Consider the following 25,990-nt stretch of genomic DNA (forward strand, 5'->3'; position numbering starts at 1 on the left):
TATGACAACACACTTTATATTCAGGCATTCAAATCAGACCTTAGAAGGTCTATGTTGTTTGCTGCTTAGCTGTAGTTTTATTAGTATTGTTACCAAATGAGTCAAGATACGGTTTGAATGCTGAATGCAGGCGGGAGTTTTTATAGACAGCCACGTGTTTTTGTTTTTTTTTTGTTCTTTTTTCAGACAATCAGTGCTGATTGCATAAGATTATCTAAATTGTAGCTTTTGCACACAGGAACTGTTAATTATACTGATTATGTGTAAACATTTAATTGCTTGCAGAGAGTGTTGCGTTAACAGAAGAACTGGCATTGGCTTGTCCAGCCATGTCTCCTGGCCTTATTCTAGCTTTTGTAGATCTGTCCTATCCTCTGCTTCAAATCTATTCTCTGATATACTTTGTATTCAAAATACATGTAGATATTTAATATTGATAACATTGTAGAACCTAAAGGTACAGAGGTGCAGTGCCTTGTAAAAGTATTCACACCTCACAGCCACAAACATCGACTTATTTTATTGGGATTTTCTGCTTTTCAAATCATGTTGGATATTACGTATTAGCTTTTCTTTCTTTTAAAACACAAAACATTTTGCTTTATTAGAAATTGCTAATAGAGAACCAAGATGATCAAATTGAGATTTAGACACTAAGAGCACAAATGGATACCGGTAGTTAGAATTCTTTAGACTTTGTCAGTCTGAGAAACAGAAGGTATGTTATAATTGTAATTTAGACAATGATGTTGACCAGGATGTTTAAAAAGCTTCACCAGAGGCTGGTTTGAAACAGTAGTACATTAGTTGTTTTAATTGCACTTATAATCAAATGAATATGAGTGCAAGCTATTAATTTAAGTTTTCATCAGTAACATAATATTTATGGCATACACTGAAATTGTAGCAGTTTGTGGTATATTTGTCAGCAGTTACTTTCAAAGTACTTTTATTTTCTGTGATGTCATTGGACAGTTTAAGGAGGAGAGTTGAGACAGATGAGGAGAGCGCTTTGGGACTGAGTTTGACCACAAAATGTTGAGTAAATGACATGCGAAGCGGTCCGCAGATCTTACGTGAAACCTCACTTAAGTTTTCAACAGTCACTTGAGTTTTGTGGTCAACTTTACCATGATGGGATCTTGGTATTAAAAACGCTGCAATCCAAGGTGATAACCTGTATGAATTGAAGATTATTTCTATTATTAGCTAGCTAACTAGTTAAGGGAAATTAATACAAGTGTGGTTTTAGATAAGATTAAACGCAGGCTGCATTAAAATATGCTCAACAGATTGACATATTGATGTGTGATCTAAAAGAAGAATGGAATAGTCTCTTGAATCTAACCACTAATGAATTATTTTTTTATTGTTACTTTTTTTTCTATGAATAGCCTGAAACCCAAATAGAAAAACACCAGGGACAAATGAATTGTACATTAATACATAACAACTTATTATTTACAAAGAAATTAAATTTTTGAAAAACACTTGTAGAATAAAGAGGGTTAGAAGTGGTTTTTGAGTAATGGCTGGTCTATTGCAATTTTTGATAGAGGGCAGACTGTGTATTATCAACAAGTAAAATTATTGAAGTCCTCAGAAAAGTAATATTTTTCTGTAAAACTTGGCCTTTGTAGGTTATTTGATATGTTGGAATTGGCAGTGTTGGCAATGGTTGGTTTTCGCTGGAAACATTTTGTTACCACTGACATCCCTTTTGTGTTGACTGACAAGGACCTAAAGTAACTTCTCCAGCTCCTTTAGAAAATTATCTACTCATCATCCAAAGAATTACTCTAATTTGAACATCCCAAAATATCTGGTGAGCACGATAGTTGCAGTCTTCCCACAAAGATGTCTGTTATTCTCACTGTAAGAAAACTGAATAGCTTACTAATGTGCAGTGTGACTTTAAATCATGGGTTTGGATTATGGCATCAAACACACTTCCATTGACATTGTTGTAGGAGTTGCATTAATTCTCAACTGTTTGATAGTTCATTCATATACAGATATGCGTAAAAAGACCAAACTGGTTCCTGAACATGTCATTCATCCTCTCATTTTCACCAATCAGTTTCAATTTGGAGACAAGTTTGATCTCTTGCTTTCTGTTTGCTGTTGTAAGTAGTTCTTATCACTTTTCAGTCGATATGTTGTGTTTTTCTTAACTCAGGTTATTTTTCATTACTCTGACTATAAACAGAAATATGACAAGGAACGAACTAAGAACTTACATTTCCACCTCTCATTCTTCATTTTTAAACTAAACAAACAAGAAAGCTTGCTGTCACACAGGGAAACTTTCTTACCAGACCCTACCTTGTCTTATAATATTTGAGACCTTTGGTCTCAAATTTCCACGCAGATGTTTGATTTATTCTTGACAGATTTATTTTACAAAAAAGAGCATAAAGTCTAAAATTAGCTGTTGGGGTATTCCTAGATATCTGTCCAGGGATGTTTATTTTAAGCTTTATTTTTGTTCTTTGTGCATTATAATGTATTTGCTATTAAGTTAAATATGTTCTCCTTGCTGCATTTGCTGAGTCTTTAACCAGTTGCTGCAGGTATCCTTGTGAAAATGCTGAGGAAAGAAACGAAAAAAGCAGATGATGCCATCGCACGTCTTGCTTACCTTCCTGATACCTTGTTGTCGTCGAGCACACATCCTGTTTCACAGCCTAAAGAAACAAAGATGGGGACATTTTTCAAAAACTATGGAGGGCAAGGATTCACAAGGCTTCACTTGAGGAGAGGAAATAAAACTTCAGCAGGATACCATAGTGAAAGAATGTTTAGAATGCCACAGTTGAGAGTAGGAAAGGCTGACATTTCTGCCTCATGCCATGCATGTCAACCATATCCAGTGCTTCAGAATAATGAAGGAAATAATAAGACCTTTACTAAGGATCATAGCGGAAAGGTTTCCACAGCGCCGCAGTTGGAAGATCAAAATGTGGACACCTTACCAACAAACCAAAGAGAAGAAGTGTGCTCAGGCCCTTGGTTTAGCGAAGGAAACCCAAACAGCTTTGGAGTGGACCGGGAAGGCCAAGCATCAACAGCAGTTCAGTTAAAAGTGGAAAACATGGTAACTCTGCAGGCAGAGGACCAGAAAGTGTCCACAATGCCACAGTGTAGAGAGGAAAACATGGAAACGGTTCCAGTGGAACGAGGACGAGCTGGGCAGTGTATGAAAGAAGGTATTTACACATTTTATTCTTTCTCTATTTCAGAAACACAATTTTAGTTATAATATATTCCTGTTTATGACACTCCTTAGTTAAAAACTAAAATAATTTTATGATATTGCACAAAAGTGGCCACTTTATTACTTATACTTTGCTGGATTGTTTTAAGAATTACCTTAATTCTTTCTGGTTTTGACTAAGCACGTTGTGCAGAAAAATCTTGAACAGGTACGCCCAAAAGGCAGAATAATAAGGACTCCTAAACCTACAGTTGTGGCAAGCAGCCAATCAGATTGAGCTGAAAGTTTCCAAAATTGTAGCTGTTCACTGCCACCAGGTAAACACAGTTACCGTAAAAGACTTTCAGAAAAATTTCAACTTGACATTCAACCTTCCAGATCTGGATCAAGAAATAAGTTTGTGATAAATTGGGTGCTGAGTCTCCAGGCAGGTGATCTCTCTCAGCTGGAATGTAGACAGCTTTATGCAGTCATATAGACTGTGGCTGTCTATTGTGAGCTGTGGGCCGTGACCAGGATCTTGGATTCCGGGTATGACTTCACACGTCTTTAATTTCTGTACAATGCAACCTGTGGGATTGTGGGATAATTAAAAGATTTATTTTTCAAACTGTCTTGTTGTCTCAGCAGCACAGCTGTAGACAGCACAGTATATTAGACATGTAATTTGTTGCTTGTGAAAACTTGATGAGTTTGAAAATTGTAATTCTCTGTGGATCATGATGGGTGTAGCAGAGGCCAAGAGAACTTTGCAATATTTATCCAAACACAGTTCAGACAGTATCTCATTGTAATAGAACCTCTGTTCACGATAATTACTTAAAACACTTATTTGCTTTGTTTTCCTTCTGGTCACTGCGTGCTGGAAACAATTTCGAATATGAACTAATGAACCAGACTGCTGGTCACTTTTGTCTTAAATTGATTTCCTGACATCAGTTTAAGATCTCAAGCTTAAATTGATTAGTTACTCTTCCTGTTTTTCTCTGGTACACAGATTACAATCTAAACCTTTGAAGGTAGTTATGTTCAATTGCAACACTTAACACAGCAGATGTTTGTGCATTGTCAGTATTGTTTTTCTAGCTGTTTAAAGTGAAACAAGAACTCAGAGGTTGCTGACATTTAAGACAGTTGAGCTTTTATGGCTCAAGCCAGAGGCAACAATTATTGAGCTTTTCCTGGTTAATTTTGCTTCAGTGGAGCTTTAAGTGTGATGATAAACTCAACCCCTTTAAAAGTTTAGTCATAGCCATCGAGCATTGATGTGTGAGCCAGAAACTCATGAAGCTGTGCTGTTGTCTGTCCGAACCACAGCTCCCTCATATACTTTGACATTTTTCTGCAATAGTGCCCAGTTTTGGTAATAGAGTGAACAAAATAGGGTCCCTGCTGAATGAAGCACATGTTTTAACTCAGACAGAATTAATGATCAGTCATATAAAGGGGCAGAACAGAAGGAAGAGCTCTGAGGTATGCCTGCAAACCAGCAGTTTATAAAATCACTGATAAATCACGTCCAACCTTCATTAATCACTTTGTCATGTCATGCCATAAAGGCTAAACTTTGTCATCCAAGTGGTCCTCGCAGAGAAATGAAAGTTTTTGCTAACTTTCTTTGTCCAATTATGACTCACCATTAATAAATTGCTCTCCCTATTTGAAGGGGTAAAAAAACTAATGAGCTCAGTATTTTTATTTAGCATCCATTGTCCTATTGCCATTGATGAGCTGCTAACACAATGTTACAGTCAGAAGTTATGATTCCATATATAATATTAGTCCAGTCCGGAATTGTTTTCCTGATTCACTTCTAGGCGTATCAATTTTGATTTTTTTTTGATTTTTCAAGACTAATTCTCTGACATTCTAAATCCATAAACGTTGATAAAAATCCCAGAGAATGGTGCTAAACCGACTATAACAAGCGTAAAGTTAAACATGCAGAAGGCATCTTCAGAGCACAAAAAAGTGGCAGCATACCCATGGAGTAGAGCAGTGGCTACTCAGTTTGCAGTGAAGTTGTTCCCAGTTGTCTGTATATAACTATATATAGTTATAGCTATATAGTTATATAAAATGAGATAGGACTGTATTCATAAACTAAATTGTACGTTAGCCAAGTTAGGTATTTTATCCCTGAATATTGATCCCATTTATTCACGTTAGGAAAAACAGAATTCCTAGGTCCTGCAAACCCTTGCTAGCAATGATGTCTGTGGTTTGGAATGCTTCTCTCATTTCATCACACTTCATGCTGAATCTTCTTCTCTGCTTTGTTTGCTCTTACAGTTTGAGCAGAACACACTTTAAGCTCTATCAGCTGTTAAGCAGAAGGGAAAAGTTAATGCTGTGCAGAGGAGCTTTGCAATTTGGGAAATAAAAAAAAAATGTTTAAAAATGTAATAAATATTTGCCTATGGTGTTATTGACTATCACTGTGCAGAGATCCAGAGTTTATTCAGCGTCATAAAACTGATGACTAAATTGTGGCCAAAAAAACCATTGCATTATGTTTGCTGGAAATTTAAATATGTTTAGTTGTTTTTCTACTCACTTGTCAGTGAGTCATTAGGACACTTTTTATACATCTGGTTTGGAAAGAAATATTTATTATGTTTGTGTTATTCTTTGACTTTTTAAATAAAAATAAATAGTAATGGTTTTTGTTACTGTATATTACATTACAGTAAGAACCATTTAAAGTTTACAAAATCATCTGTAGTGAGTTACTGTCTTTGCAACGCTTCTTTTTATGATTGAAAAGATTTTTTTTTTGTGACCTTTGATATGATCTTTTCCTATTAAAATCACACTATTTAAAAGAATAGTTTTTAAATATTAGCTTTATTGATCACATTTCTTTAAAATACACAGAAGGTCCAGAATATTCCAAGAACTGAATTTTAATGTACTGCAACATCTATCATTCCTTGGCATCTGGAAATACCAAACTATGTGCACATTACATCATTCTTCATTGCTCTGTTTTAATCCAAAACAAATGTTCTGCAAAGGTCTTTGTATAGTGCTCAATCGGTCACTAACTGTTTATATGTTGGAGTTTAACATTTATCCAACACTTCATGTTCTGCAGTTAGCAACCGTTTTAGTTTTTGTGTGGCAAATTCTGTTGTGCTGGTGTATTATGGCCAAATAGCTCTACCTGTCATCTTTCCAAAGAACATTGTTGCTGCAGCATTGTGGTTCTTCAGGTACAAATTTGTAAACTCAGTTTGTGTTGCTATTTATTTTAGAGGTAGGAAATATTTGTCTTTTATGTTCCAAGCAAGATATATAGTCCTTTTCTGATTATGCTGTCATAAACTTTTATGTTTGCAATGTTAACTGAGGTCTCTAGCTTCTGAAATAAAGCTCAAGTACTTTGCAGTTCCTTTAAACCCTGCATGCTCTAACCTTGGTGAATTTGATCAAAACTTTTCCATTGATTCCTAAATTGTTTGGCTTGGAAACCCACATCGATAGTCAGCAACAGTTGCTTCCCTGAGGTCACTGCTGATGTCCTTCTATTTTGGCATTGTGTTAACTCTGCTGGTTTGCTTCAGAGCAGCAAACTGCAAAAAGAAAATCTGTTTTTACAGAGCTGATCATATTAAGTTAAACAAATGTGTTTGATATTTAAATAATAAAAGCAGGACTTTTTTTCCCCCCTTCCCTGCTTTCCATTTTTTATGGTTTATTAAACACTGTCTGTCTGGAATGAAATTGAGAGTTTCAATATACTTGAGATTAGATTTTTTTTAAATTAACAAATATTAGGACCCATTATATGTACTTTCATTTTATTACATGCTTTTATTATGTAATGTTTTCCCATTACATAATTTAAATCCAAAAGCACACAGATTAAATTAGCTTATCCATATAAACATCAAAAGAAAAACATTGGTGAGTCAAATTCTCCAAATGTGAGGATTAGTGCCATTTTATCTGTTTTAAGCTGGTTGCGGTTTCTCAACACTTGAAGCAAAGAGAAGGAGAAAAAAAGAGAGTGTCCTTGTATCTGTGTAGTTTTAATACCTCTCTAGCTATGTTAGTGTATGAAATGATGTGATGTTTCTCTGAGATATTCCTGGTATGTTGCTGTTCATGCAAGCCAAACGGTTCCCCTGTGAAAGCCCAACAGTGAATTGTTGAGATTGGCTCCAACATTGCATATCCGCATGTTAGCTGCTGGTTTTAGTCAAGACTTTTCAAAAATGAAGAAACACAAATCATTTACTAAACAGCTATAATTCTCAAACAAGTTAGAGCTTTATGTGTATGTCCCTCTGCAAACGTCACAAAAGTAACAGTAGTGGAAATATTGGAAACTGATGTCAAGTTTGGGGTTTTCCAAGGTTGAGCTTTTACTTAAGTTTGATTCTTGTGTAAAATAGGATATTTTTCCATCTTGATAACACTTTTGTTAAAACAAACAGTTTTGGATTACAAAAAAAAACAAACATAAAAATCTAGAATGACCTTCTATGATATGATGTTCCAAATTAAAAACTATATTTAAAGCACATGTATAGATCATCAGGAAAAATCCCTATTAAAATCATTATGAGCATATAAAACAGCGAGGATGTGGGGTTCAAAATAATTAAATGTCCTAATTTGTAGAAGTTTATGTTGGAGGGGGTGGGATGTAGTAGGTGTTGCTGACATGCTGTTTATGTTTGTGTTTATATCCCTCCTAACCCTGAACAACAGTCTAATTGTTCTTGTGGTTTGTCCTTGGTAAAAGGTGGAAGGTTGGGGGGTTTAGCCCACATCTGGCTGCCAGATCGGAGTCAAAGGATGTGGGAGAGACCACAGTTCTGTCCAATTTTCCCATAGTTATTAGATTTGTTTTAGGGGAATATGACAAACACAGACATTGTAAATAAGGTAATTTGAATGATGGGTTTAGTTAAGCAAATATTTTAGAGATTAGAGTCGCATGCTTTGTTGTCATGTGAGTAACAGCCATGATTCAGGACTGAGTGTAAACTGTTTGCTGGAGGCAGTTTAGAGATAAAGATCTCAAACTCTAACCCAGCATGTGCAATTATAATTGTCTCTCATTTGTCCAAAGCTAAGCATCTGTTTGTTGCTAGCTAAAGATGAAACACAAGAAAAGAAACCAATAAAAAAATCTGAAGTTATACCTAAGTAGTTTCAAATTTGATTTACTGGTTTTAAAAAGTTTATATGTGACTTTAAAACATTAATATATATTTTTCTTGGAAATGTTCACATATTGTTGCACATAGTGTTGTTGTTTTATACATCAACGTGGTGTACTATTAAAGTAGTATTAATACTTTTGAATGGTGCTTTATGAGTATTTTGTGTTTCAGTACAGATTTTTATTTCCTCAGGTTCAAAGTTGTCAGTGGGAAAACGAGAAGCGTTTCAGTTATTCATAAGAGATCACGAGGAACATCAAACCATTGAAGAGAATAGGAATATACTCAAAGAAAGGTGAGTGACAAAAGGAACAAGATATTCCTCGCACAGCGTTATATGGATTCCTTCTGATACAGTAAAGTTGCAAACACATGACAATATATTATTTTACTTTATCTTTTTCATAATTGTCGCACCTCAAAGCACACCCCTTGGTTGTTTCCTTAATTGTCGATTTCTATTTGTTAAATTTAATGTAAAAATTGGCTTCTTCTTTTGACCAGATTTGCTGAGTCCAGAAGACATGGAGAACAACTAAATGAAGCCAAAAAAAGAATCAGTGAGTTCCCTCAACATTTGGAAGTTCTTCTGTAGATATTACATTACCGTTTTTAGCTGTGAACATCTTTCACATCTACAATTTGCTCACAGTGCTATTCCTGTGGTACCCAACCAAAAAACATCAACACCAGATCACTGTCAGGGTGTTGAGTCCCTCAAATAACTTTCACAACATTCCTAAGTTTTCCCAGAACTGGGAGGCATTCAAATTTCCATCCACTTATAGTGGGCTTCCAACCTGTGCTTTTTACGAGACAATCTCAGGCTGTTTTATGACGATTCTGTTAGAGCTCCCCTGAGTTCTTCCTGATAGTCACTAACTTAACTAAGCCAAAATGAGTCCTGGCATTAATTTGCAATGCAATGTGAATGAATCCAAAGGTGTTCACAGTCTCTCTGCTGGAATTTGTTAACACATGTACTTCTTGTAAAGTTATGTGTAATGGTAATACAATGGCCTAATTTTACAGTTCTTTGTCTAAATACTAGGTAAATATAAAATTTAACAGCTTTTGGATGCAGTTTCTAATTCTTAGAACTAAACATGCAAATGCAAAAAGAATTTAGTAAAAAAAAAATTCTAATTGCTTCTTTAAAAAAAAAAAAAAAAAAGATGACAAATAAAATTTTTCCTTATCAGATGGACTTAATGTAGTGTTCATTATCTTTGTGAGCTCCTCTGTAAAAGCAGACGTTTTGGTAGTTGTTTAGTGTGGAGCAGTTGGGTGTGTGTGATAACAATAGGTACAATAGGTAAGTCCAAATAGGTAAGACCTCAGCAATGATCACAAAGAAGTAATAGTTCCTATCCATCAGTCTGGGAGGGGTTAACACATTAATTATTCTACAATGCAGAACAAAACAAATTTTCAGAATTTTATGTCTCAGTTTACTTTACCCCAAGATTAACCCATTTAATGCTCAGAGAAAAAACTGAAAGCCCATAAAGCTATGCGATGTTCTAGAGGCAGTTATTTCTGACAGTACAGTCAGAAAAAGACTGAAAAAGAACTGATTGTTTAGAATCATTAATAAGGCTCTTTTTTCTAAAAGGAAAATGGCATAAGACACACCATTAACAAATTTTAACAAACCATAGCCAGCATGTCCAGTCGCCATCGGATTTCTTATGATTTATGCAGCACAATTCTGTTACAGACAATTAGACAGACATCTTCTGCCGCTCAAAGAAAACCACTGCGCATGTCTTGGAGCGCTTTGTGCAAGTGAAAGGTGGGCAAGGCATGGGGGGAGTAACAGAAACCCATAATTGGTATGTCACATTATTGCTTGGATTTTAATTGGTGCATTTTGCATCCATTGAAAACAAACATGTTAACAAGTAAACTGGACAGTATTCCGCAAGTTTAGTGATATTTCCACATTTGTGGTCTTGACTGGTCTTTAAAGAAGATCCCGAGTCCTCAGTACCCAAGACCGAGACAAGACCGAGACCAAATGCAGTCGAGTCCGAGGCCATCAAAAAAATGGTCTCGAGACCAAGACCGGTCTCGAGTACTACAACACTGGCACCCACTCTTGTGGGTTTGTGGCTCACTTCACAAACCAATAAAATAAATATGTTTACAGCATGACCATGCCTCATTCCTGCCTTGGATCACTCTCAGTGGTTTGGCAGTTTGTGCCTGTTACCCTCATATATGCCACCATGTATTTATCACTCTGTAAGATAGTGTGGTCAAGGATCCACAAGGTGAACGAAAACAAACTGCACCAGCCACCAGTTCCAGAGTTTTCTGATGAATTTTATTTGCTTCTTAACTCTCTGACAACTATCTTCTCTCCCTTGAGCTTCCAAAAACACTGTTTTTATAGCCAATTGGCAACAACCCTACAATCTATTGTTTTCCTCCTTTCACCCCAAGAATTGCTGACATGGCCGTGTTTGTTTTGAATCACAAAGAAATCAAATGTAACAGCGTTTAGCAACCCTTGTTGCTCCATTTGACCCACACACTGTAAAGTAAAATGAGGATAAACGTTTCTATGATGTTCTCAGTTGAAATGTAAAAAAAAAAATAAAAGATTTAGTTTTTTACATTTCGAAAATGTAAAAACCTGGTCATTAAAAAAAAAAAAAAATTCTCAAAACCATATTTAGGCTGTGAATATTATTACATTATCATATGGATGCAACTGCATATTATGTATATATATGCCGGCTTCTTCTGGCCGGTAACTCAAATCTTCTTTGTCATTTTGGAAGCCCTGCTAGGTTACCATATGTCTTATGGGTAATGTACACCGTGGAAAAATTTGATGTAATATAGGGAATTTCTTTTGCTGTTGGATATACCCAGCTTGGAGGTTTGGTAGCAGTGGATAAAAAGAGAGATGGAAGCACGAGGAAACATCAGTGTCTAAACATTACTCTATTGTACTTGGCCACGGCACGTAGGTCTGGAATCCAGTCCCACTGGAAGAGGATACATTTTGAGCCTTTCAGTTCAGAGAGTGCATGCATGTGTATGTATTTGCTCAGAAAGATCAGTGATTCGCATCCTCTGCAGTATAAAAAGTGGAAGGCAGCTGGAAGCAAGCAGCATCTCCTGATTATTTGGCCAGATGTTGGAGAATTTATGCAGCGCAGTCTTAGGTAAAGCATCTGGTATCTCTTAGGTAATACACTCTGCTCACCTTTACATAAATGACCTTTAAGCCCAAGATGTTTCAAAAAATATATCATTGTCAAAAAATATGTAAAAGCCTCCTCTATTTTTGTCCTTCCTGTGTACAAGACGTTTCTTTTTTACATGGTCTTGATCAATAGTTTTTTATGCCTTCTAAACGTTTCACTCTGGCTCTTGGCTTTTTCATGGATTAATTATGCAGTGATAGATAGTTTTACAGGGCCTTGAAAAAACATTGACACTATTTAATCAACCTCACATTTTGTCAAGTTACAATAAGAAAATTCATGGTAGTATATTTTAATTATATTTGACAAGCCAACATACGGTAATGCATAATTGAGAGATGGAAAATGGTGTATTATTTTCAAAATACTTGCATAATCATATCATGTCCTCTCCACAAATCTGATCTTAATGGAAAAAAATGAATAAATTAGTGTTGAAGAGTTATTAGCCAAATTTTCACAGCAAAGAGCATTCAAACATGGTCAGATGACTGATCACAACAGTTGGGCCTATATTCAAAAGACTGTGTGATGTGTAAAGCTAATGCTGTACATGACCCTGAACAGGCAGGGGTCAGAGTTGATTAGAAGATGGAAGGAGCTAAGAGCTAAGTGAAGGGCAGTCAGGAAAAAAAAAATGTTAAAGGTCACAAAAGACTTGAGACTAGAGTGACGGTTTCACCTTCCAGCAGGAGAACATGCAGCCAGAGCTAAAATGAAATGGCTTAGATCAAAGCAGATGCATTTGTCAGGATAGTCCACTCAAAGTCCTGATCTGAATTCAATTGAGAGTTAGTGGCAAGACTTGAAAATCAATGTTCATAGATGACCTCTATCCAATTTCACTAAACGGGAACTATTTTAGTTTAGCTCTAGCTTATGTGTATGAAGCACACATAAGCATGATGGAGAAATGATACAAACCTCGCGTCTGTAATTACAATAAAAGATGTTTGTTTTTACGGGGCGTCAGAGGGAGCTATAGGGTGAGCATGCTAATACAAAATACATCAAACTATTCAGTTTTTTTTTTTCCACTCACAATTATGTACCACTTTATGTTGGAATGTCATATAAAATCCCATTAAATTATATATGATGCTGTGGTGGTGGTTCCACAAAGAAACACTTTATTCCCTATGAACCGATGAAAAACATCAAAAAGACAGTTTGAGAGATGAAGATGATGTTAGAATGGCAAAAATAACAAAACCAGAAAAGGTTACAAAGTATTTACCCACACTGTGACTATTTCAGCTGTCATGCCTCACAGTGTGACATAAACTGGATTTTGCATGAGTGTTATGATTTATGCACTACTCATGTTGGATATACAATTGTTTTGCATAAAGTTTTCATGTACAGCTGTTATAAACATAGCTATTCAACAAAAAACAGAGTCTGTTTAGTAAAAGTTTTGGTTTAGTATAAACAACATTTTATGATTCCTCTCTTTTGACGTGATATTTGTTGTAGTCAAGATTCACTGGTAAACATTTCCAGTGGGTTTTTCTTACTACTATGTTGATCTTTTGAGGTATTGTTTCTTGCTATAAACAATATATCCTTCTGTTTACATCAGAAGCTGATCTAGATCCTTGATTCATGGTATACTTTAAATACCATTCAAGCATCATGCCACCAAAATGTGGGTATTTATTGAAACTTATAGCTTAAAGCTTGTCTTCAAAGAGGATAACCCTTACCATATGCTATGCATGTAAGTTCAGTTGCAGTGTGTTGCAAATAAAAGGGACATTGTGAGGAAAAGGTTTCTCCCCGGTTCTGTCTGTGCTGAGTGGACACTCACACTGCCTGTTCTTTATCAACAGGTGATTTGTTGCATTGTTACTCGCTCAGTTTAGATTTTGTCCAGGATGGGGAGAGTGTAAAACTATTTATATTGTGCATGCGGTTCTCATCAACTCTTTCACTTTGTTGCAGTGCATTTCTTTGCCATATAATGCGGCGGCAATTGAAGGAGTTTATTGCCAGGATTTCAGTTGCATTTAAAATTTAATCTGTGGTGCTTTGTCTGGCGACTGCTTTTTACTGCTCTACAAAGCCAGCACGCAGGACTTGTCAGATATTACAGATTTGTGGCTACAACTACTGCACTACGTAATAGTAGATCACAGGAATTTCCCACTGTGGCTTCTTTGTTTTGATCTTAGTGTTGGGGATTCTGAAATGCTTGTGTACATGCTATGATAGATTTAAACAATACAGACAGTGCGCTCATCATGTCTTTATGAACTCCCTCTTAGAGTGATGGTTTAAACATCCCTTAATCCTTTAATGTTCTTTTGAAGACATAGACTCGACATCAGTTGGCGTGTTTTAGAGTGTCGTGTTTGTTAGAGAAGACCCAGGCTACCCATCTGACCACAAAATGAAACCACAGGGCGTCTCAGATCATTTACATTCTCAGCTACACAAATACTTGGCTTCAGGAGAGGATCCCAAACTCTGCTTCATACCTCACAACCATTTGGAAAAACAGTCTTGTCACGTGCACCATATGACTCTGTGTGTCCTGTATAATGTTTCACTTCATTTGTTCAAGTCTCTGCTGTCTACAGAAACCCCTGAAGTGGTTGACTTTGAACAAAGGTGCTTGTGATGCGCTTGGAAAGACGAACTAGTTGCACTGGCATTTTGCAAACAATTTTAAAGCTTTCTGAAAGAAAGTGCTGACTAAATGCAAAAACCTTCTGGGTTTAGAATCACTTCAATCCAACTTTTGTAGGACAGCATGGGTGGTATTTAGTGTAAAGGTACTTTTACAAGAGAGGACTTCATCTGGATTTCTCATCTATGGAGCTTAAACCTCTGATTTTAGATTGGACATAGCATCACTTTGCAGGGCTCAATTACTGAGCAGTTTTTCTGTATGAGACCTAAGGGATTGTTAAAGAAAATCCCAGACACTACCATTCTGCTACCCTTCTTGTCTGTTTGTGACCCAAAAAACCCAAGCATCCCCTTCATGCTTATTCCTGTCATTGTTTGCACAAGTAGGTACAGACACTCTCAACCTAGCAACTCATCCAAACGTGGTGAAGGCAATTTGCCAAAGTTCAAACTGAAACAAAAGAAACAAAAGTTAATTTATCTCATTATGTAAGGATTGGTTAATTGTCCTAATCTTTATGACTAAGAATCTACACCAATCGTTCTTCTACTGTCTATAACTAATAAAGAATTAAATAGTTTTCCATAATTTAAGTTCACCCTATTGGACTTCTAGAAAATTTTACCCAATATTTTAGTTCTAAAACTAAATATTTTTTTCTAAAAATTATTTTTTTTTTAAAGAAAATATCTTAAGCCAAAATTATTTATTTTTAGTTTCTGAACCAAAATGCTCCTCAGTCGAACACTGAAATATAAAAAAAAAGAATGATGTGATGAAAAGTGAAGGCAGTTTTTAAAACCTTGGTATCTGTTAAAATCACAAGCTGAGGAAAGAACAACAACAACATGTTTTTGTCTTCATTTTTCTTTGTTTTCAGCTGAATTGAAGAAGCAGTTGGAGACACGGAGGAGACAAAGAGCAGCTCATGGTATGAAGATGAAAACTTGCATCCGATTTCTGTACACCCTTGTCCCTAGTGGGGTCAGGAGAGGTGCCTATCTCCAGCGAACGTTTCGGGCGAAAGGTGGGGTACACCCTGGACAGGACGCCAGTCTGTCGCAGGGCAACACAGTGACAGACAGGACAACAACCATGCACACACACACACACCTAGGGAGAATTTAGAGAGACCAATTAATCTAACAGTCATGTTTTTGGACTGTGGGAGGAACATACACAGGGAGAACATACAACATGCAAACTCCATGCAGAAAGAAAGAAAGACCCCAGGCCGGGAATCGAACCCAGGACCTACTTGCTGCAAGGCAACAGTGCTACTTATTGCGCCACTGTGCAGTGAAAACTTATATGATTGTTAACAAGACAACTAACTCACGTATATATACCTTTATATATACAGGTATATATTGTATATACAGCTATATACAATATACCTGTATACTTTCCTTAGAGCTTGCTGAGAGAGTTCCACCAGCAGTAAGCTCTATGTACAGTTACGTAGTGGGGAAGGAAATTCCACAGTTGGAAAAAGGGAATTTTAATCGTATTGCAAGGAACAAACCTATTACCACCGTAGACATATATTGTGTAAATATACAAGCATTTTTTTTATGTTGATTTGAACATTAGTCAAAATTAACTAACAGGAGGTCATTTTAATTAGTATTTTGAAATCAGTGATCTCTTTTATTTCTGGGCTATACATATGATTTAAAATAGAAGCAAATTCATTCTAACCATCCTTCAAAATTAAAAAGAATATTCCATGCATGTGAAACAGATGTAAAGTCAGGCAAATATATTATTTTATAAACTTTCCCATTCCTACATTTAATGCAAAAAAAAATACTTTAACTTTGACAAACGAGGATAAGAAAGGTTGATAAAGTCGACAAGCTCACTGAAAGAGAGCAGCTGCATTCATTAGTCTGTCCAAGTCATGTAAACCGTCTGTTTGGGAGAAGGCCACAAGAAAGCCTGTTGTCACAAATGTAGATGTGGAGGTTTTCTAAACTGGACCTTTAACTGAAGCATGTCCATCTGGCACAGAAAGATTAAACTTTTTTTGCTACAACCTCTCCAGATGTGTGTGGTGTGAATCACAGAATGAAGAAACAAAAAAGCGTGCATGGTGGAGGATCTGGCATGGGGCGGAAGAGTTGTTTCACGATCGTATGAGTTTGATTTCAGCTTTGTCCTGACCATGTGTTGAAGTGCCTTTGAAATGACAAATGGAACGTCTTTTTATTGTTTTTCTAAACTTGTCACTCCTGAAAGGATGGGAAACCCTGAACTTTCTGGCCGCTTTTCTCTTGTGTGAATCAGTGGCCACTTCAAAGCTTTTACAGAAGGCCTCATTGACTTCTAGCTTAAAAACCAAAACTACACTCTGTTAGCATCTCTTCTGATGGTTTCGATCTGTTAACATTCATGCTTTGATGAGAAAATTTGGTCATATAGCTAACATTTTCCTCTGATTCTGACGTCAAAGGGCTTATGTATGTATCGCAACCTCAGGGAAGAAGTCATAGCAGCCATGTTTTTATTGTACATGACCAAAATAACATTTTACTTATATTTTACTTCTGGATGCGAATTTCTAAATATCTGTATGTTAACATTGTTTTATTTTATAGCTGTGACGGGGAATGATACACAGGACAAGGAGGAGAACGATCCCCTGGAAGAAAGACTCTGCAAACAAATTAAGCAAGAGAAAGTGAAGTGAGTTGTCTCAAGTAACTTACCGAATGTTATTCCAGTTTTTCCCCCAAGACCATGCATGGTCTGATTGAACACACCGGGTGCTGTGTAACATCAGCTAAAGAGACATTTTTTCACTGCTGATATCCCTTGTCAGCTACAACAGCAACCTTGGCTGCCTAAAGGCTCTGAACACAGAGATCGAGCATCTGCAGCTATTGATGGACAGGGTGAAGTTCAAGATCCAGCAGGATTTCCAGAAGTGGTGGAGTCAGGAGACTTTGAGTCTGCAGGTGACTGGCCTCTTTTCTATCCTTGTGACAATGCATCTTACAGTGCCTTTTGCAATTCATACCCTTGGACTTTTCATGTTTTGTCATAATAACACCAGAAACGTCAGTATATTTTACTAAATAAACCAACACAATGTAGGTGTAACTGTAGTGCTGAAAAAAACAGTAATACTGAGTTTTCGAAACTTTTCACAACTAGGAAAACTTACATCCATCCATGTAAGTATAAATGCATTGGTATCCACCCCATGTTTAATCTGACACTTCTAAATACAAATCCACTACAACTGTGTTGCAATAAGCATCAAATAAAAGAAAGACGACTGTAGTGTCATATTTAACTACCAAGCTCAGACACACACAACATTTTTTTAATACATGTTTATGTCTGTCCCTTTAGGTCAGGGCAGGGGTCCAGCAAAAATGACAAATAAAAAACCAGCATGTAGAGCTTGGTGCAGAGCCGGTGGTTCTGTTGAGACTTTATGCTGATGCCCATCATTAAACAGTTCCAAACATCTTAAATATACATACACACATTGAACTAAAATAACAGTGGCAGCAATATTATTCTTGCTAAAAATTAATGAAGAACATTGTATCCAAATGGAAGGACATTTATACTTTGAGACAAAGTGTGAAACAGGTGCTGTAAATCTGCTCTGATCAGAATGAAACAACACAAAATGTGATTCTGATGCTAGGTTTGTATCAATGTTTTTCTCTTTATCAACTGTGTTTCTTGCCATACTGGTGTTTTGAGCAGTGCTGACATTTAGCATGTATACTACCGGACAAATGTGTCGATTGCTGGCTCTGTTTGTCACAAAGCTAAATGGGACTTAGTGGGAGGAAGAGTAGGAGGCAAACAGAGATGCATTTATTTTTTCCTCAATTCCTTGTGACTCAAACATTAACAGAGTGGATAATAACATGAGTCAGAGTCTATTTTAGTCTAATATACAAAAGATTGCAGAGAGGACGGCTGGCAAAGGATTCAATTGTAACACTGACTCAGTGAGGAGTCTGATAACTCACGCTTTGCTCAGTCTGGACAACTGTTGAGCACATTTCAGGCAACCAGCCAACACGAACATGTTAAGCAAGAACATCTGAGGAGCAAATTCCGCTGACCTTATGAATGGAGAGGAGAGTCTCTCTCTTTTATCTCGGCAACATTTGGATGTGAATTTCTGAATGACAGACGATGAGGAAGTGTAGCAGACTTCACACATGCAGCTTTGCCTCACAAAGCTGAGTATTCTTCTTACCAGCTAATATTAGATGCACACATGCACTTGCTTAAACGTTGCTAAATTTGCTGAATAACGAACCAGAGCAGTGAAGCATCAGAGGTGCTTTCTTTAATCTGTCAGATGTATGTAGCATGCTCACGCTATTCTGTTGGGCTGTTTTTGTTGATAGGGGTTGTAGAAATGTTTCAGTAATTAAAAAAATTTTTTGTTAGGAATCTGAGTCGGAGCCTGAAGCCTCTGCGTATCAAAATGAAACCTTGCAACCATCTTCACCTGGCACTCCAGGATTTTGGTAAGACCTTTTCTGCTACATTTTTATATATGCACTTTTGCTTTTCTACCAATTAGGAGTATTGTCAATTGTTTTACAGTCTCGAAAGCCTCTTTTACACAAAATCAGGTTTTTTTTGTTTTTTTTTACAGTTTTGAAATTACGGATGAAAAATTGGTGATGTGGTTTTGTCAAACAACAGATTACACAACTAAAGTCTTCCTTTATCTCTGGTCTGTTCATTGTTTTCTTTGCAGCTGATTTTCGGCACGTAGCAAGACAATTATTCCCTCCTCTTTTTTTATTCAGTGTCTGTTTTTTAAACCTTGAGGAAATCCTTGGACAAATAACCAGCTGTAATCCACATCTCCTTTAAATTCAAGGAGACCAACATAGGAAAGCTGGCTAGCATTTTGTCCGAGTTGGAGAAGTGACAAACTTTTTTTCTTAAATTCTGAAATGATGTTTATTTCTTTTTTTAGGCCCCAATTTGGAAAATTTTTGGGAAGAATGTCTTGTTTTTTCAAAGAATTTATTTATATGCTACTCCATGAACTGTACTGAGATGTGGATTTCCCTCTGGAATTAATAAAGTATATTCATTCATTCATTCATTCATTCATTCTGCTAAACACCTTTAAAATATACATCTTCAGATTAAATTTAAATTAAGATGAATTGCTTGTAAGTCACAAGTTGCATTAAAAAAAAAACAGTTGTCATCAATTGCATATTTCTACAAAATACATTAACGTTTACCCTTTCGTAATTAGTTGATAAATCAAAAACGTGCTTCTGATCGCTGGCTTCCACAGAACAGACATTGAATATTTGTCATCACTTACAGGCGTTTGTGTGCATTTCCATCACCATCTGTGACGCCGTCGGCCAGAGGACATTCACAACGTAATCACAGCCCATATTTATCATCTCGAGTCTGCAGTAACTCTGATGACAGTTATTAATGTACACACAGTGAGGAAATGAGCCCAGAGTTTGTCAATGCTTTCCTCAGATACTGATCACAGAAACTGCCCTTGAAATGATTCCTCTCATGTCTGCTGTTAGCGAGTGTTTACCACCATATGGCCATTTTACAATATGCTACTTTCTTTGCTGACATAATGCAACCAGGAAGGTTTTGTCTATTTTGTTGAGTTTTATTTGCTCCCATTTCTTTCTGTGAGCTGTTACATTTTCACTTTGAAATGAGAAAAACTAGAAAGACAGAACAAAGAAATCACAGAATCCATATCAAGTGTAAATTCCTTATGCACTAATACATGTGTCATAGTTTGAAGCTTGCTCAGAACTGAACAGAGAAATCAAATCATTCTCACCACAATTTTGAAACGACTTTTTCCATTTTTCCATTTTCCAACCACAAGCTTCAGCGTATGTTCACAATGTGTGTGAAGTGAACAGAAAAGGATAAATCATTTTCAAAGGGAAGCTTTAATCAGAGTAGCAGTCAAGAGGGTTTTTGTAGCTCTGCAGAAGCTGCATCTGTTGCCAGACTTGTGCACCCCACAAATCTGACTTCTATAAAGGAGCTGGAAGGAGAAAGCCATAAGAAATCCTGTAAAATCTCCCACAAGCCATGTAGGGTACACTGCAAATATGTGGATGAATGGACTCTGGTCAGAAAACCCAAAGCTGGACTTTTTGGCCGACATGCAAAACGTTTTGTGGCAGAAAACTAACAATGTTCATCACCCTTAACACAAAATCCCCACCACTACTAAACAAGATGGGGGCACTATCCTACTGAGTTGAATGCAGGACAAGCCTGGAAGAAACTTGCTAGAGGGCCCAAAATAATCAAGATGAATTATTCAAAAGGTCAAGCCTAAACATCCAGCCTGATCTAATTTCTTCATTCTAATTTCCGCAACATCAAAGGAGAAATTTTGGTTCTGCTATTGTATTAGAAGTGTGATTACAACAGATAATGTCAGCAACTCGCTAGAATCAATATTTTCTGCACACCTAAGATGCATCTACACAAAAGTTGGACTAAAATACCATTAAATTTTGGTATATTCTCTCTTCAAGTAACCCGTGTTCAAGAAAGTTGTTAGTGACGAGAAATTATTTTGGATTATTTTGCTTGTCTATAATGTAGCAGCAGATTTATCTTGAGTTATGAAATAAAAATGATAAAACACAAATTGTTTACACAATACATTGGGTTAAAAGTCAGACATGTCATATGTTGTTGAAACAGGAAAAAAAGTTCAAAAGGCATGTTTTTGGCCTTCTGGCACATTTTCCTCAGTGTTTTAAAAAGAAACCTTGTGTTTAATTTTGATGAACCTGCAGAAGAAAAGTTCTGGCTGCTTTATGCTGTAGCTCCCTCTGGTGGTATAAAGAAGATGACACAGATAACTTCCATGCTTAACACACAAACCTGTGGTATTACTTTGACATTATCTCTGTCTTTATGAAAGGCTCTGCTTTCTTCCACAGCGCTCCTGATCTAAGCAGCACAATGAAGGAGTCTCCGTCAAAGCAGGACACAAATCTGGACAGTTCAGTCTCTTCTGCTCCTGATCTGAGGTCAGTCACTTTTTAATTCTCTCTCTCAGGAAAGTACGTCTAGATTGTACTACATTGCAGTTTGTGAACTAAAAAAAAATTGCTGAGAGTGGAAATAACTAAATTTGCCTTACTTTCAGCTGTCTTGAACCCATAGACAAACTTCCAGCACCAGTTTGGTCAACCTGGAACAAGTCCCAAGAGGAGAGTACAGATTCATGCTGGAGGTACATTATCCAGAGGGTTATCACAGACCTAAAAAGCATCCAGCTTCCACTGAAAAGCTAATTAGAAGACTGAAATAGTTTAACTTTGGGAAATTTGTTATTTTTCTGGCATCTATTGAATGGGCTGCGACTCCTACTAACTGAAATTAAGTCTATTTTTTTTTTTGCCTAATTTTTCAATTAATAATTTCATACAAACCCGCACACACACAATAGTATGTGTGCAATGACTCAGAAATCCATACATACAGCCCAGACCTGCAGATTTTATAGCTGTTCTGTGTTTTTTCTTCACTTACGAGAGCCGTCATAAATTTTAATGCCTTTGTGAAGTAATGTCTGCAAGTAATGTTCACAAATCAAAAAAGTCTCGCTTTAACCCAGCTGCTGAAAGCTCCTTTTTACAGTCACTGTTAAACACTCGCTGTAATATGTATATGCTTCCTCTTAAACAAGCACTCGCAACACAGACCTACTTTTGTTCTGTAGCGAGGCTCTGAAACACAAGGAGCTGTTCTCTGTCAAAGTTTCTGCTTTAAATTTGGCTCCCTGAACAGTTTACCTGTTTCATACAGGGGTCTTTTTTTGAAGACTTTTTTTTGTGCCTGCTCCAAAACAAACATGATCACTTTTTGTAAAAGACAAATTTCAACCCTTCACATGGTAGGGTAACCACAAGTACGTTTCAGGGACCTTTCCACAACACTCACGTCTTCTTCAATTCTACTGACTGGAGATAAGGAAGTTGATTCCGACATCCTGGCCTTTGTTATGGCCCGGAAAAATCTCCTCAGCAGGATAGGTAACACACACACACACACACACACACACCCTCTCACATGTAGTGTCTTTCTGTCTTCTCAAGGACTTTGACTTCCATTCATTTTTTCATCCATTTCAATAGCTTACACCCAACCCTAACCCTTAACCTAACCATTACCAGTACATGCCTAACCCTAAACTCAATTCACACCTTAGTCCTAAACCTAACCCCTAACCCAAAAGCAGCACGTTTTCTTATTGAGACTTAAAATGTATCAAATACAAGGTCATATACACAGGCACGCACTAATTCAGTTTGCACACAAAAATTGGTGCAAACTGTACTCATGGGTGCGCAACACTGCACTCTAGTGGTGTGATGAATTACAATGCATCACAAAGTTTTGTTAGCATTAAAGAGCTTGAGTTCATCAGACAATACAGTGCCTCAAAAGAACTTGAGTTTTTCCAAGTTTTGCCCCACTGAATTTCAGCGTGGCCATTCTGACACATGCATGCACTTTGATCTAAACCATAGCTGTCAAACTCCAGGCCTTTTTACAACTTTTAGATGCATCTCTGGTCCCACACACCACAACCACAGGACTCTGTAGAGCTTGAGGGGATGAGGAGGTGATTCAGTCCTTACATTCAGGTGTGTTGGACTTGAGGCACATCAAAAAGTTGCAGGACAGCAGCCCTCGAAAACTAGAGTTTGACACCCTGATCTAAGCAATTAAATTATTCTCCGACTATGTTTTGAGACACTGCCAGTGGTGCCTATTGGCTGATTTTCAGATTAAATGTCTCATGGCCTGTTAGTTTTGGTGCAGACCCTAAACCTAAATCTACCTTGTCTTGCCAGGTGTTCAGTTCTGCTATTCATTTTCCATTTTCTGATATTATGGTTGTAACAGTGTTTATGTAGAATATTATATAAAGAACAGTTTGACATATTTACTCAGAGAAATACCATCTCAATAGATTTGTCGGTTCTCCCTTTTTAACTTTTGTATAGATGTTTGCTTTGCCAACAGCAGATTTGCTTGTGTTGTATTTTGTCATCAGATATTCAGAGAAGCTGAGGTCATAGGCTACTTGAGCTGTTTAGACTAGTACTTTTCTTACAACATGGCAAAAAAAAAGTCTAAATGAGGTACAAATCAGTTGAGTTTAGTTTTTAACTAACTGAGGAAAGGAAAAGTGCACCAAGTGTTGCTATCTGTCAAATCTGTGCTGTGTTAGATACAATAGCCACTTATCAAATAGGTTTGTGCTTTGTGTATTTTAGGATCCCATAAAGATGTGAAGTGAAGTTCTAACGAGGAGCCAGATCATCACTTCCTGGCAAACAAATGGCCTGGGAATTTGTACTGCCACAGACCACTCATGCTTTCTTATTCTGGACAGCAGCATAAACCACAGACTGTGTCAAACATTTGATCTAAACCCTTCTACTGTAAAACAACAGAGAAAAGGCATAAGAATTACCAGAAAAGAGTGGCAGTATTTGTTGAAATCTTGCGAAACTTTTTAATTGGTGACATGATGTTTCAACATTTAGAAAGAAGTGCTTTTTATATTTCCAGCTGAGCTCGCTCTATTAATTTTTATGTAAGTTAATATAAAACTATGGGATGTAGTGTGAATAATAAAGCTTTTCATTGCTTTGCCCAAACAATTAAGGCAAAATGCAACTGTAAGGTCCTGATATGTCTGAGCATCACTTGATTGTGCTATTGTTCTGCACTCCAGGAAACAAGTTGCTGGGTACAAAGTTTTTATTTTTTGTACTTTTGTCCTCAGAGAAAAATACTTTTACAATGCTACAAATAGCACTTGTGCTATGTGTTGACTTTATTATCCTATTTTCTTGTTGAGCTCACCAGGACAATTACCTAGCAAAATTCTCTCTGTCAATCTCAAATGGGAATCTTCTGTGTAAGAGCAAGTGTAACATAAAGAAAATTCAGGAAGACAGTCCATTACTAGGTACATTTATTCTTAAATTCTGGGAAAACCTTGAGGCCTTAGTTCAAAAACAAGTAATTGGTTCTGTTCTTCAGATCTTTGCAGCTGTTCTGCTTCAAGCCATAGGGAAGAAAATCTAACCAGCCACTGTGGAACCACCTACACTTTTCAAAGAACTTGTCAACATTTTGCATCGCTTTGCATTAATTTGTTTGACGGATGGCAAGAAGTGGCACACTTTGCATTCAGTTCTGGGCTCTGTCGTTGCCTTGGATATTTCTCCAAGACAACTCACCCTTTCAAGTCGTACCTGTTACATCTTGTCGCCATAACATTAACTCCATCTGTGATCTGTGTAAAGGTAATATGGAATTGTAGAACTCCATTCATCCATTAGCTAGAAGGCGAGGTACACCCTGACAGAAACTGAATTTTATTTACGGTAGTTCACATTACAGGATAGGGGATCCAATTCAGTTCCCGAATGTGTTCAATTCATATATTTGAAATAGAAACCAATTTGTATATATACAACCAATCATATCCATGTATACTGACCAGCCATAGCAGCAGTTTCATTTTCATCTTTATTATTATATGTCGACTCATAGTAGCTATTGCAATAAGTGTGCAATATCGCAATCACAAATGACTACTTATAATACTTAAGGCGCCCATGCATTAAAATTTTGCATGATGATAATATATATAACCATTTGCATTTCTTTTTACTTTTAATGCCTATAACTAATATAGATATTTGTGACTGTTATCAGAAAGCTTATGGATAGTGGTATTGCATTGTGATGATGGGGAAAAAAGACTTGTGAGATAAATGTGCTTTTATCACAAACAGTATTGTTACAATATTTAGAAATAATATTGCAATATCCTTCTTTAATGGTATGCATTCCCGGTCATTTTAATGCCATCTGTGCTGATTCAGCTGATTTTCTTTTTTCCATGTCACACAAGGAAACAATGCGATTGATGTGTGGCCCCACCAGTACATCTGCATGTAACTGAAATGTTGTGAATTAGAAGCTGACAAAGCCATCATCCGAAACACTTAAACACCTCTGCTCTTTCTGATAGAAATCATTTGAAGAAAGTAAAAAACAAATTCTGCCTTTATCCTGGCATCTAACTAACAATACCCGGGTCTTTTGACCTAACTCGTAGTTTAAAACCAAATCTACAAAATACTAAAGAATCGTATGTAAACTTGGTTTGTTGTGGAGAGTTGTGGCAGCAGAAGAACCATATTCAAGACATGAGGCCCATCTACACTGTCACTGCTGTCATAGTGGCCTTGTGTCAAGGTGATTTATCTCCTTTATGTATTAGTGTAGCTCCATCCCAGTGCTGTCCCATAGAATTGTTTAAGGCTGCAGCTGTGGGTGTGGTGTAGTCTTTGATAAACTGGGTAGATTCATCATAGTAAAATACTAGTTGTAAACAGAGAGTGGTGAGGGCACAGGAAGGCTTCATAAGGTTACGGAAAAAAGCAGGCACACTTTAGCAGTGTCAAATTTGACTTCTCTCTAAATGATGTCACATGGTGAGACCATTCCAGCATCATTATTCAAATTAAAGAAGGCTTAAAAACATTCTGAAAGGAAAACCTGTCATCTACTTAACAATGTTGGTGCGTAAGAAAAAGGAAACAATTTTGACTTTAAAAGGATCTTAATTCTGTTGGATCATTTGGAACGTCTCTAAGCGGTAACCAGGTGGTACAATAAACTGCAGCTC

At 36.8% G+C, this 25,990-nt stretch overlaps 1 protein-coding gene across 3 annotated transcripts in view; it reads left to right on the forward strand.

Annotated features, from left to right (window-relative positions):
* kif6 (kinesin family member 6) overlaps positions 1-23,975 on the forward strand; it is a 52,601-nt gene extending 28,626 nt beyond the window's left edge. For 2 of the 3 annotated variants that reach the window (XM_044141910.1, XM_044141913.1), the window contains 11 exons: positions 2,574-3,209; positions 8,587-8,689; positions 8,899-8,954; positions 15,131-15,181; positions 16,851-16,938; positions 17,075-17,210; positions 18,679-18,758; positions 21,207-21,296; positions 21,416-21,502; positions 22,192-22,304; positions 23,556-23,975. In XM_044141910.1, the coding sequence (XP_043997845.1) occupies positions 2,574-3,209; positions 8,587-8,689; positions 8,899-8,954; positions 15,131-15,181; positions 16,851-16,938; positions 17,075-17,210; positions 18,679-18,758; positions 21,207-21,296; positions 21,416-21,502; positions 22,192-22,304; positions 23,556-23,578 (1,463 nt within the window). In that variant the 3' untranslated portion in view covers positions 23,579-23,975. The remainder of the gene's footprint in view (positions 1-2,573; positions 3,210-8,586; positions 8,690-8,898; positions 8,955-15,130; positions 15,182-16,850; positions 16,939-17,074; positions 17,211-18,678; positions 18,759-21,206; positions 21,297-21,415; positions 21,503-22,191; positions 22,305-23,555) is intronic. The other variant, XM_044141911.1, reaches the window with a different exon arrangement.
* The last annotated feature ends 2,015 nt before the right edge of the window (positions 23,976-25,990 follow it).

This window comes from Gambusia affinis, linkage group LG16, assembly GCF_019740435.1.
Source record: "Gambusia affinis linkage group LG16, SWU_Gaff_1.0, whole genome shotgun sequence".
Lineage (NCBI taxonomy): Eukaryota > Metazoa > Chordata > Actinopteri > Cyprinodontiformes > Poeciliidae > Gambusia > Gambusia affinis.